The 12968-nt window shown below is 38.4% G+C and overlaps 1 protein-coding gene across 6 annotated transcripts in view; it reads right to left on the bottom strand.

Moving 5' to 3' along the window:
* Positions 1–801: 801 nt before the first annotated feature.
* Positions 802–12968, bottom strand: part of SRGAP1 (SLIT-ROBO Rho GTPase activating protein 1) — a 387180-nt gene continuing 375013 nt past the window's right edge. For all 6 annotated transcript variants that reach the window (XM_077111283.1, XM_077111280.1, XM_077111281.1 and 3 more), the window contains 4 exons: positions 8393–8573; positions 7288–7422; positions 6817–7156; positions 802–3412 (listed from right to left, as the gene is read on the bottom strand). In XM_077111283.1, coding sequence (XP_076967398.1) covers positions 3035–3412; positions 6817–7156; positions 7288–7422; positions 8393–8573 — 1034 coding nt within the window. In that variant the 3' untranslated portion in view covers positions 802–3034. The remainder of the gene's footprint in view (positions 3413–6816; positions 7157–7287; positions 7423–8392; positions 8574–12968) is intronic.

Here is a 12968-nt window from a genome sequence, read left to right as displayed (position 1 = left end):
TAAATTCCCCCTCACCTAAACCAAAAGGCTGACTTGGTAAATCTACTTCAGTGAGTTCTACAGATGGGACATGAACAGACAGCTATATCAGCCGTGAATACATTTTCTTGTGTAAGTGTAGGCAGATAAGCTTTGTAGAACTATCAAATCCATTCCCCTTTCCCAAATTGTGCACAAGGACGGATGAGATCCTCTCTATTGGGGCATTACATGCCAAGGACTCACAGTCTTTCCTCTTTCCCCTGAGCCTTCCCACCTCCCCCATGTGCTGCACCTGAGGTTGGGAAGAAGGCCATGTAGCAGGGGAACCCTCAGCTATTGAGGCTTTTAAAGGACCCTACTGGATATTGTTTGGGATCTATGTGAAGTAGCCAACTGGGGTCATCCCTGGAGTCTGAAGAGTTCTACTGAATAGGTAAGGATAGGTGAGTTCTTACTGAGTTCGGACTCACTACGAGGATATATCCCTCCTGTGGAATTGGAAAAAAAAATTCAAAGAAAGAGAAAAGGCCTCTGGCTGACAGTAGGGTATAGGGAGAGAAGACAGAGACAGGGAGTGAAGGGAGAGTGCTAGGAGCTGTCTTCTCTAAGAAGGCACGGCCTCTGGGCCTCTGAGAGCGTGGAGCAGCATGTCCTGTGCCACCAGGGACAGCCGGGTCCTGATTTGGTGGGAGGAACGTCAATCCTCTTCCATCATAATTGTAAACACCAAGGAGAGGAAACCCTGTGGAAGATTGCCAGGGAGAAACCTGGAGAAATGGGTTTGCACAAATAAGATCTGGAGAGCTAGATTAAAGCTTGTAAAAGATACAAAATAATAAACTAAAAGCATCTCTACCATTTTGATGCCCTTTCCTTAACACCCGACTCTTCTTTCAAAGAAGGAAAAGTCCTTTTATTTTAATTTTTGGAAGATATAAAGTTTGCTTTTTTCCTCCTTATTACTTCTACCTTTGCTCTCTGCTTCTATTTCCCCATCTAGCCAAAGAGGGTTGGAAACCAGTGTAGAATCTATAAAGAACTGGGAGATTGTTTAGGATAGGCATAGACAGGGAAGATTGCTTAAAAGGACTAGTGCTATTCAAAGCTCAAGCTTGGCTATCTCCAGGGTGTCCAAAGGTGCTGAAGGAGCACAAAAACTCAAGAGAGATGGTAAGGGGTGGGACATGATGCTGAGCTGGGTCTCCTTTTCAAATTGGGCAAAAAGTTTGGTTCTGAAAATTCAGAGGTGTAAAAGTTTACCCTACCTGGAAACACTTGAAAAAAAAATTTACTATTCAATCCATTTGTGAAACTGGGCCTCTGGCAAGCGGCCAGCAGTGTGCCTATGAAAGATAACAGTGTTTTATTAGTTTTATTTCTTTCCGCAATAGAATGATCAGAACTAGCAAACTGAGGTAGAGATAAAAGCAATGATCTTGATTTTAGTACAAACCCTGATTCCTTCCTGCACGATGTTATTAAAGGGCTGATAAAGTCCAGACTGTGTACCTTTTAGGTGGGCGTGCAATGCACTGCCAGTTGGAAACCAAATGTGAGTCATCAACAGATGAGTGTAAACCTAGAAGGAAACCAATGCTGGTCCAAAGGGATTATTTCTGGGCCAACCAATTTTCTTTAAAAATGCCTTTTTGTTAGTTAAGTTCAAAGATAGAGTAGGTAAAATGCTCATAAGTTTACAGATGATAATAAGCTGCTGTTGGTGGGGGAATAGTGATTTGTACCTTAGTGGAAATAACTGAATTCAAAGCAACCTCTGTAAGATGAAGGGAAAATATAGCATATTTATGGGCTAAAGAAAAACTGCCTATGCACCTGAATGTCAGAGAAAGTGGGCCCCTAGTGGAGCTCAGCTGACTGTGAATGATACAGTGACCACACGCAAAAAAAAAATAGAAAAAAAAAAAAGTCATGGTTCTGGGCACAAAATTGGGAGGAAATCATCCTACAACCATGAGGTAACACTCCCCCGTGGGCCTCAGCATGGCTTTTACTCAAGAATACCACAGCCAGATCTGGGTTGGCTCAAAGAGACAAATGGAAAGGAGAGCTGTGATTTCAGTTGAGAATCAATACGCCTCTGAAGGAAGTTGAAAGGAACCAGGGTAATTTAGTCAAGAGAAGAGAATGGTGAAGGAACAAAGGACTTGTATGCTACCTGTTCCTCCATTTCCACAGAGAAGAATGCAGGGAATTAGGGAAGACAGAAATCTTTTCTAGGCAGTTATCAAACAACAGATGTCTGAAGGAGTCTGCGGGGTAGTGTAACCAGGAAGTCTTTTAAAATTCGTCCTTCATGAATGCAGGAAACAGACTTGGAAATCTTCTGGGACCTGACCAGGTTCACGGAGGGAGTGACATTGATAGCTCTGAAGCACTGTGCCTTTCTCCTTTCCCAAGTTCAGTTCAAGTAGTAACCGCAGTTCTACACTTTTCTATAGAACCTTTAATTGGATCAGGGGAAGTGATTCTTATTTAAGAGGCAATCACCCAATTCATTCAAGCTGTGAGTTCACCCCAGGAATGTCCCACCGTGGTAACAGCAATGAGCTGCACGGAACCAGAGGTGCTCACCGTCAGCTACCAAATACCACCATCATCACCTTTCAGCCACTCCTCCAAGTACCACAACCAACACTGGTCATACATGCCTGGATCATGGATTCTTGGGCCTTCACATCAACATATTTCTGACTCACCTGGGTTACACTAAATCCGAAGCACTGTACAAAGTGGAAAGCAGTGTTGCCTTCATTACAAGTGGTGCAGCATTGGATTTTCAAGTAAGTCTAAGTGTTTCTATTGTCTATAAAATGACATACAGTATGTCCAGTTATTAAAAAAAAAAGCAATTACAAAATACAAATGCCCGTGTTAATTTAGCTAGTCTCAGACATTACATTCGAGAACATAGAAAAGCCGAAAGATCTCCAGTTATAAGCACAAGACTAACGAAAGTTAAGGATCACCGACTTTTGTCACTGATCCGTTTTCTTTTTTAATCACCTGCCCTTGTGATCTTGCTTAGCTGGCTTTACATTGTGCAAGACTTGTCTGTTGGACCCTGGGAAGGTGGGGTAGGTCCTATGGTAGGGTTGGTTTTCGGAAGAATAGCAGGTTTTGGCCTAAGGGCCGGGGGCTTCAGCTGTACACCCATTCTGGGTGCCACCAGAGGCTTGAAAGTACTCATTGTGTCACTGGAGGAGCTAGTGCTACGTCGGATCTGAGGTTCGGAGCTCCTGAGGGCAACGTTGTGCAAAGGGCTGAGAGATTCCGTGGAGGTGGCAGGGGTAGGGGCATTTTTCACTTGTTCCAAGGTATCCAGTACCACATCGGGGGCATGCTTTGCTGTACTCTGTCTCTCCAGTTCTCGGAGTTCATTCAAAGCAGTGTTCATTGTTTCTTCAATATCCTGTTGAAAAATAATCAGAAAGAGAGAACAGGCTGATAACACTAATGCAGAAACCCATACATTTCATTACAAAGTAAACAGGCCAGCAAAGAGAATGAACACTCTAACTTTATAGTCCACAGAGTGTATGAATATAATGTCATCTCACGTAATTATTTTGACTACGAATGTTCAGGAGACCAACATGTAATGGCTTATGTAGCCATCTATGAGACACCTGTTATTCTAAAGCATTAGGAAGCCTTCTGGTGAGCTTTGCATGCTGACTGCTCATATAGTTTCAACTTCAATTTATGGCAACAGATAGCTTTAGATATTGCAGTAATTTCTCAAGCAAATATTAAAAAGAATGAAAAATCAGTCTTCATTCATTCATTAATTCAAGAACTAATTTTTGAGCACTTGCTGTGCATTTGGATAACTCCTTCAAAATGTAGCTCAAGCCTTGTCTCTGATGCCTTTATTCGTGCATCTCAATGCAAGTGGTACTGCCCCCTGGCATTTTTGTGGTGTGTGTGTGTGTAGTGACTGGGTGGCATTTAGTGGGCAGGGAACCAAAATACTAGTTATCTTATAGTATTTTGATTACACTTGAAGACGAATTAGATAATTTCACCTTTATGTAGAAATACTACCATAAAAATAATATTTAAAAATGCACATTGCGGGCCCTGTGGTTCAGTGGCAGCATTCTCACCTGCCATGCCAGAGACCTGGGTTCGATTCCTGATGCCTGCCCATGCCAAAAAAAAAAAAAAAAGGAAACCTCAAATAATTTGTTTAAAAAATGCACATTAATATAAGAGTACTAAATTCATTGGTTTTAAATTGAAATTGTAAAAAAACTGAAAAACTAAAATTGGTTTTAACTGTATCTGTACAGTTTATGTGTAGTGAAAAATTGTCCTGCATCTTGTTCAACTTTCAAATGTCCTACAGACATTTATGAAGATGAAAACCTTCTATAATAACCTGAGCCTAAAACAGAACTCTTTTTTTTCCATATAAATAAAGAGAACTTTTTGTATGATGCTGAATTTTCCAGGATTGCAACTACCATGTAAATGGGGAAATTTTTTACTTTATTTTAATTGGAACTAAATGGTCAAGAGATATCCACCAACGTGGAAAAATCACATCACTAATGGGAACACTTTTCAAGGAATTTCAGTTAAAACCAATGAATTTAGTACTCTTATATTAATGTGCATTTTTTAAACAAATTATTTGAGGTTTCCTTTTTTTTTTGGCATGGGCAGGCACCGGGAATCGAACCCAGGTCTCCAGCATGGCAGGTGAGAATACTGCCACTGAGCCACAGGGCCCACAATGTGCATTTTTAAATATTATTTTTATGGTAGTATTTCTACATAAAGGTGAAATCATCTAATTCGTCTTCGAGTATAATCAAGTCCAAAGATTAACTGAAATATTTAATTTCAGAAATATTTAGATCTCCTTTATATTACAGCTAGACCTTTATAAATTTTTCAAATTAGATATATCACCTATGAATTTATTTCAGGGTGGTAAGAGTTTTTCAAAAGGTACGGTGTGGGTGAGATAGTTGTTGTAACTGACATGTTTCCTCTCTCCAGTCTCTTGGCTCCTTCCACTCACCTGGAGCATAATCCTTAGAATGCTGCACAATAATTAATTTCTGTATCCATATCTCCCACTGGATTAGAAGCACCTTGAGGTAGATGATTTAACTTTGCCTCCCTAAAGGCCAGCATGGGCCCTGGGCAGACAGTTAAGTGCTCAATAAATGTTTTCTAGACAAATAAACCATGGTACTGATGCTAAATTATAGCCTCCAATAAGAAATAAACCAAGATACAGTGATCACATATGGATACCGTAGTTTTTTAAAAACATGAATCAGAGATTCCACTGATTCGTTTAATAAAAGAATCTGCATGTTTTTCGCACAAACATCAAGATGGCATACTTGTCCTCACGGGAAAATGTGAAGACTAAAGATGGAAAGATAATTAAAGGGCAAAGCCGGAAGCCATTTTGTGAGGATGACATCACTTTTTAAAGAATTACTTTCGTATGTGATTTCCATTTGCTGCTAAGCATATGAAGTTGTTTTCTTATAAAAGTGTCTGCCCCAAAGAGAATGGTTTATTTGATGAGTTTTTGTCTTTATGATATACAGTATAAAGGATTTCCTGGTTCTAGAAGCAAAAGGATTAAACAGCTCTTCTTCCCAACCCCAAGCTCCTTATTTCCTGCCTCTCTAACCCAAATCATATTTCACCTGCTCATGAGAAGTGGCGCTGTTATGGGTTTCTCAAAGCATTAAACTCAGATATAGTCAAATATCACTATATTTGCAAGAGTTTTGCATAGCACTGTAAATAGAAAAATAAACGTTCAAAAGCCTTTTGATTTTCGCTGAGAAATTGTTTGCACCCAAAATTGTTTTAATTTTTAAAAAACACATTCAACTCCTCACCCAATCTAATTTTCTATGCAAGATTCTTTTCAGTTAGGACACTGAAAATAGCTTAGAAATATGTTATATTAGTGGATGTTTCCTTGGGTGCTTTTTATTAAAAATAATTCGTCTTCAATACTTCCCCATGTTTGTTTCATTCATTTCTCCTTTGCATGGGTGCTCTCTCTCTTTTAATCTATTCAGTTAGCATTTAATTTTCAGTGATAGCTGGAAGATGCTTTAGATTATTTAAATGACCAATCCTGAATCTATTTACCTCATCGGTCCCTGACTATAAACATATTTTCTTGTGGCTTATGCTGCAAAAAGAACCAGAGCACAAAATGGTGGAACACTGGGTACCTTCATTAATAAAAAACTACAAAGCCCTTCTTCCCCGTTACTGTTGGGAAGTGATGACATTGAAGGGAGGTACAGGAGTGAAGGAGAATCAGACTTGCTTTTCTTCAAATGGCTAACAGTTATTTACCACATTATTTATTCACAATTCCATCATTTCCTAATTTGAAAGTGTCATCTTTATCATATGCTAAAATTTTTGTTTCTGCACTCTCTATTCTGTTCCTTCAATATGTCTGCCTTTTCAGCTTTAGAATGAACTTAGAATCTAGCAGGCCCAGTCCTTCTTCACTCTTCTTTTAAAAAATTTTTTTCTGGCTATTCAGCAATGATGGGTTTGAATGTCCTGGGCGCTAGCTACACTTCTGGCATGCTTTTGTTTAAATCAATATGAACTGAATAATCAAGTTTAATGGTTCTTTAAAGGAGATCCACAACCCAGGCATTAAAATGAAGGACAAGGCAGGTTTCCTTTTCTTTTTTCTATAGTTGGTCCTACACAAAAAACATAGCTGTAAGACTTTATGAAAGTAAATCCTTCGTACCCTATCACCACGCCTCAGTCCTTAACATGCAACAACCCACTGAAGCATCGTACCTGAGCAATTGTCTCTGGGTCCAGCGGCTTGTGGTCGTTGAAACCTGTGTACTGCCCTGATGACGTGGACCTTCTAATGGGAGGGCTGTCAATCTTCTTGAGGGAGTCGTGCCGGCTGATGTTGGTCAGGCTGCCGTGGCCAGGCCGGCGCCTCCTCTCAGGACTGTCGTTGTTGAGGCCGCGGTTCTGCAGCAGGCCCCGGGGGGGACTGGCCAGGTTTGGGGAACCCAAGTCAACTGAGGAGTTGGAAAGAGCATGAGGAGGGTGGAGTGGACAATGGCCATCACTGGTCCTGCCAGGACGCCTTACTGTAGGGGGTGGCTCGCCTCTTTTCCTTTGTCTAGACACAGAGAGAGAAAACAGGAGCACTTATCCCAGAGAGTAATATACCTCCAGGCCGAGTGTACCACAGCCCCTCTTAGGCCCTGGGAGACAGGAGGTTCAGGAGCCTGATCAGCAAACTCCACTCACCTGGCTAGGTAGCCATCAGGATGACGTTCTGTTGGGGAGTTCATGTCCTTAGATGAAGACTTGTCTTCAGTGACTGGCCCACTGCTGGCCTCACTGTCTGCTTTTTGGCTCAGAGTGTCTGAAAATGTATCATCCCTGAAACAATAAAAATCAAGAATGAGGGTCTTTTCCTAGAAGAACGGGGACAAAAAAATAAGTGATGGCATTTATGTATGTAAATATTTTATTAACATTATAAAATAATAGAGTTTCACTGCAGGTAAATCGGAAAATTTAGATAAATTAAAAGTGAATTAATAATCACCCATGATACAATAAAATATCCAGAGGCAACTACTAATGTTAACATTCTAGTAAATATCCTTCTAGATTTTTTGTAGGTCATGATACATATGTGCATGCATATACATTCATGTACTGTAGCTGTATATGGCTGCATGTCTATATATACATACACACAATATTTCCTGGATTCCAGAATTTTAACATTTCTAAAATTAGGTCATATCATTTAATCACTATATATATCTTATGAAATATTTCTCTTTTCCTCAAAAAACTTCACTTAAGTGGATGGTGCATTGTGAAATACTGTATTTATCATACATACTATTTTGTAAGCTTGTTTCCTTCACTTAATATAACCATATTCCCATGTCTTTAAATATTCTTGAAATTAGAGCTTTCTCATTAAAGAAATTTAAAAAAAAAAAAAGAAAGCCTGGAGATGATTCCCTTTAGACTTCAGGCACAATCATCCCTTTTGGGAATCTGGAATTAAAACAGTAGACAGACACCCAGAGAAAAGTGCCACTCTTTTTTGGAATTAGCAATGTCACTTCACGCCTTAGAGCATCCTCTGCCTGGGTTATTTTCCTAAGAACCTGAAAGCTTCAAAAGGTGTCTCCCACTATTCCTAACTCCAACCCTCCTGGCCATGAAATACATAAAGACCCAGGAGCAAGGAGCAGAACTGTGCCCAGCTCAGAAGTTTCATCTCTCTAATCCCTTCTGCCCTTTTCTTACAAGACCAAGCTGAGTTTGCGAACAACAGCTGGAGTCCTCTGTTGGGAACACTCAGGCAGTTGAAACTGGGGCTACTCACATATCCTGTACCACTATGTACTGGTGAGGCACAAGCCCGTCAATCCCGTTGTGCCTTCCTTCCCACCAGTCCTCAGATGCGCGGTGATACAGCAGCAGGGAGGCTCCCTTCTTGAAGGACAGTTCCCTGGCAGACCGCCCAACGTAGTCAAACTTGGCTATTGCTTCTATTGGCTCACATTCTACAAAGAACACACCAGAAAACGGGGAGGGACAGGGTTATTAGGAAGGCATGCTACCTATCTGAAACGTCTCTTTGAAGCTTTAGACATAAACATGGCCATTTTAATATCCAGACTCAACAGGTTCATAAATGAATCATCAAGGCAGGAGAAAATAGAGGCCATTAAAAAAGATAGAGAAAAGCCTTCTCTTGCTGTCATAAGTTTTTCAGGCAAAGAAAATTTGAACATTAAAATTTAATTTCCATACCCTTTTCTACAGATAATGACAGTCTAATAAAAAAATTTTAAAGTTTGCAATGCGATATATAAAATCTCTCCTTGGATTTAATGCCTTCCACAATTGCTCTAATGTTATTTTGACACCGATGGAGTTTTTTTTGGAAACTGAGTTTATACCATTTATAATATGGGAAAGCCACCGTTGCAATACTAGGAAGTTTATACTCTATTAGCTTATTTTAAAAAGAAATTTCATCAACCACCACATTAATACTATTTGAATATATTTAATTTCCTCATGAGCTTTTTTTGCTACCATCAGATCTTTAAACTACCATTAACTACTATTAATGACAACTTTGCTCTCTCTAGTATCAATGACAGATTTTGGAACTTAACTATGAAAACAAGCAAAACCAAGACTTCCCTCTACCCAAATTAGAAGATAAGGTTCAGAAATGATATTTTCTAGAGATCAAAAGATATTCAAGGGTATTATGTTGAGTGAAAAAAGCCAATATCAAAAGGTTGCACACTATATATTATATGTATACTGCATATTATACCGTACATAGCATTCTTCTTTAAAAAAAATTTTTGAGAAATATCCACACATATACAGTCCACCCATATTATATAATCAGTGGCTCACAATATCATCACATAATTGTGTATTCTTCACCATGATCATTTTTTTATTAATTAAAATTTTTTTAAACATAACAAAACAAACATTCTTCCCATATAATCATTCCATTCTACATATATAATCAGTAATTCACAATATCATCACATGGTTGTATATTCATCATCATGATAATTTCTTATAACATTTATATCAATTCAGAAAAAGAAATAAAAAGAAAACAGAAAAAAATTCATACATACCATACCCCTTACCCCTCCCTTTCATTAATCACTAGCATTTCAATCTACTAAATTTATTTTAACATTTGTTCCCCCTATTATTTATTTATTTTTAGTCCATATTTTACTCATCTGTCCATAAGGTAGATAATAGGAGCATCAGACACAAGGTTTTCACAACCACACAGTCACATTGTGAAAGCTATATCATTATACATTCATCTTCAAGAGACATGGCTACTGGAATACAGCTCTACATTTTCAGGCAGTTCCCTCCAGCCTCTCCATTACACCTTAACTAAACAGGTGATAACCATGATCATTTTTAGAACATTTACATCACTCCTGAAAAAGAAATAAAAAGAAAGAACAACTTATGCATCCCATACCGTTTATCCCTCCCTCTCATTGATGCACAGTATTTCAATCTACCCAATTTTTACCTTTTATTTATTTTTTATCCTTATTATTATTTTTTTTACTCATTTGTCCATACCTTGGATAAAATGAGCACAGACACAAGGTTTTCTCAATCTCACAGTCACATTGGCAAAGCTGTATCATTATACAATCATCTTCAAAAATCAAGGCTACTGGTACACAGACAACAGCTTCAGGTACTTTCCTCCAGCCACTCCAATGCACCATAAACTAAAAAAGGGATAAAAATAACCTCCAGAATAACCTCTCAACTCTGTTTGAATCTCTCAGCCACTGAGACTTTATTTTGTCTCATTTTTCTCTTTTCCCTTTTGGTGAAGAAGGCTTCTTACTCATATGTTGCCGGGTCCTGGCTCAAATCTGGGAGTTAGGTCCCATGTTGCCCGTGTGACTTATACCCCTGGGAGTCATGTCCCATGTAGGGGGGAGGTCAGTGAGTTCATCTGCCAAGGTGGCGTATAGTATTCTTGAAATGACATAATTATAGAGATTAAGAACAGATTAGTGGTTGCTGGAGGCTGGGGTTTGAGGTGGGGTAGGAAAGTGATTGTGGCTATAAAAGAGTAGCACAAGGGGTCCTTTTGAAAGAATTGTTTTTAATTGTGACTGTGGTTCTGGTCAGAGTTGTGATAAAACTGTATAGAAATAAATGCACACTGTAAACATACACATGCATGTAAAATGTGAAATATGAATATGGTGTATGGGCTATATAAATGTCAGTTTTCTTGTTGTGATATTGTATCAGAGTTATGCAAGATATGACCATTGGGGGAAACTGGGTGAAGGGTATTCTGGATCTTTCTGTATTAATTCTCACAACTACAATGATCTCAAAATAAAAAGTTAAGCCAAAAAAAGATATTGAACTCTATGTACAGAATTGGAATACAAACAGAAAAGACAAATAAGGGGACAAACTAAACAAAACAATTACAAGAGGTGCTTTCTGTCATTCAGCTTATTGCAAAATGCCCTGCAATTTGAGGCCTTATGATCTTTCCTCATCTCCCCCATTGGCACCCCATCCTCATTCCTCCTATCGACAGAGATAAACTCCTAATCAACACTGAACAGAACTAAACGGGCTCCAAACAAGTGGCATTTAGTTTACAGAAATATAACTATACAATGGACAATTCCTTATTTCCTAAAAACTGAGCATTTTTAGCTTCCAAATACTGTAGAGTATGGGCACACAAAATAGATTAAAACCTGCCTATTTGCCATGTATTTCCTTAGTAAATTGTCCTCTATTTCACTTGGTATCAGACGTTCCCACTTAAAATAATTTATTTTTTGCAAAGTAGATTAAAATGTCTTCAATATCTATTGTACTTATATGGAAAAGTTGCATGAGAAATCCTTGGATGAACATTTTAGCTTGTTTCTCACATGTTAATTCAAACATTCACTGGGACGTGTAAGGCAAAAGCATAAAAAACCAATAAATATATTGAAAAAACTTATGTTTCTCTTATCTGAACTGCCTGGATGAATTTCAGCTAAACTAAAATTTTAAATAAAGACAAAGAAAAATGCCCCCTCTTCTTTTTTAGAGTTTTCTGGTGGATAAAATTTGAGGTGAAGAATATTCATATTGTAGACCCAAAACAGTATAATCTGCATGTAGTATGCTTCTCAGAGTAGCTGTAAATATGACTTTTAAAACAGGTTAATCTTTTAGCAACTGATTATTGGTTCTTGATCACATGTTAGCACTCTGGTAAGTCTCCCCCAAAGTAATATTTTCTTTATTAGAACAATGTAAACATCAGGTTTCATAAACATCTATAAGCCTGCTTCACAGAGGAGGGAATATAACTTGACATTTAAAAGGAATGACGTTATAGTTTGTTCTAAACTTGCAGATAAAAAATAAATTCTGGTTGTTCTGAGATGACAGATACCACAATTTACCTCCATCCTCCCTAGCAGATAGAAATAAACATGTAGGGAAAGAAATAGTCACAGAGGAACAAAAACGTGCCCATCTATTAAAAAGAACTTCATGACATGAAACTTGAACTCCACATGCCCTTATTTTTATATTTGCTTTTACTAAAACAATTAAAAGATGCCAGCACTGACATAGTACACAATCTACATACCTGTCAAAGGGAAATAAAGAGAGAAACATTAATGTTCTTTAATGCTGTTTGATCATAAACTGGTCAAGGGCTATGTAAGATAATTTAATATATATATTTTAATCATAATTTCATAATCATGACCTCTTTGATGGACATCTCACTTCATTTTCCTGAAACAACTAGAAACAGGATTGTCAGACTCTGCTGATTTCATTCAAACGTGGTGAGTTTGTAAGAGAATGGCCAGATGACTCAGAAGTACATTTTATCGGTAGCTCTAGCACATCAACTAGTAATTCTCAGAAATTTTATTATTTTGACTCTTTCAACTCCCGTGAGAGGCATTTCACAGTCAAGTGTCCATCCATAAGCTATTTACACACATCTTAGTCTAGTCATCGCAGAGCAAATCATCTTGGCAACCTACCGTACCCTTTTCATACAGAGAGGCTCACAGTCTTTCAAGGTCCTACCGAGGCCTTGTGGGATGATGCTGTTGCCATCAGTAACAATAATAATTAGAGACTAATAGAACTTTGTTTGCCTGCTTGGCCATGATAATTTTGTGTGCAAAGGGGAGGAAAATTCAGCAAAGCTAATTTCCTGACTGCCTGGTGCTGTCAAGTCTCATATTTCCATTTATTGTAGTTTCAGGCAAAACATTAATACATTACACTTTCTCTTTGGGGACCCTGCTGTCCCTGACATTATCCCTCCTAGATCTTTCACCCATTGCACTTGGAGATGCTGGTTTTGTTCTGTGACAGCCTGG

Source organism: Tamandua tetradactyla, chromosome 7 (assembly GCF_023851605.1).
Source record: "Tamandua tetradactyla isolate mTamTet1 chromosome 7, mTamTet1.pri, whole genome shotgun sequence".
Lineage (NCBI taxonomy): Eukaryota > Metazoa > Chordata > Mammalia > Pilosa > Myrmecophagidae > Tamandua > Tamandua tetradactyla.
This window is presented reverse-complemented; position numbering and strand designations above follow the sequence as displayed.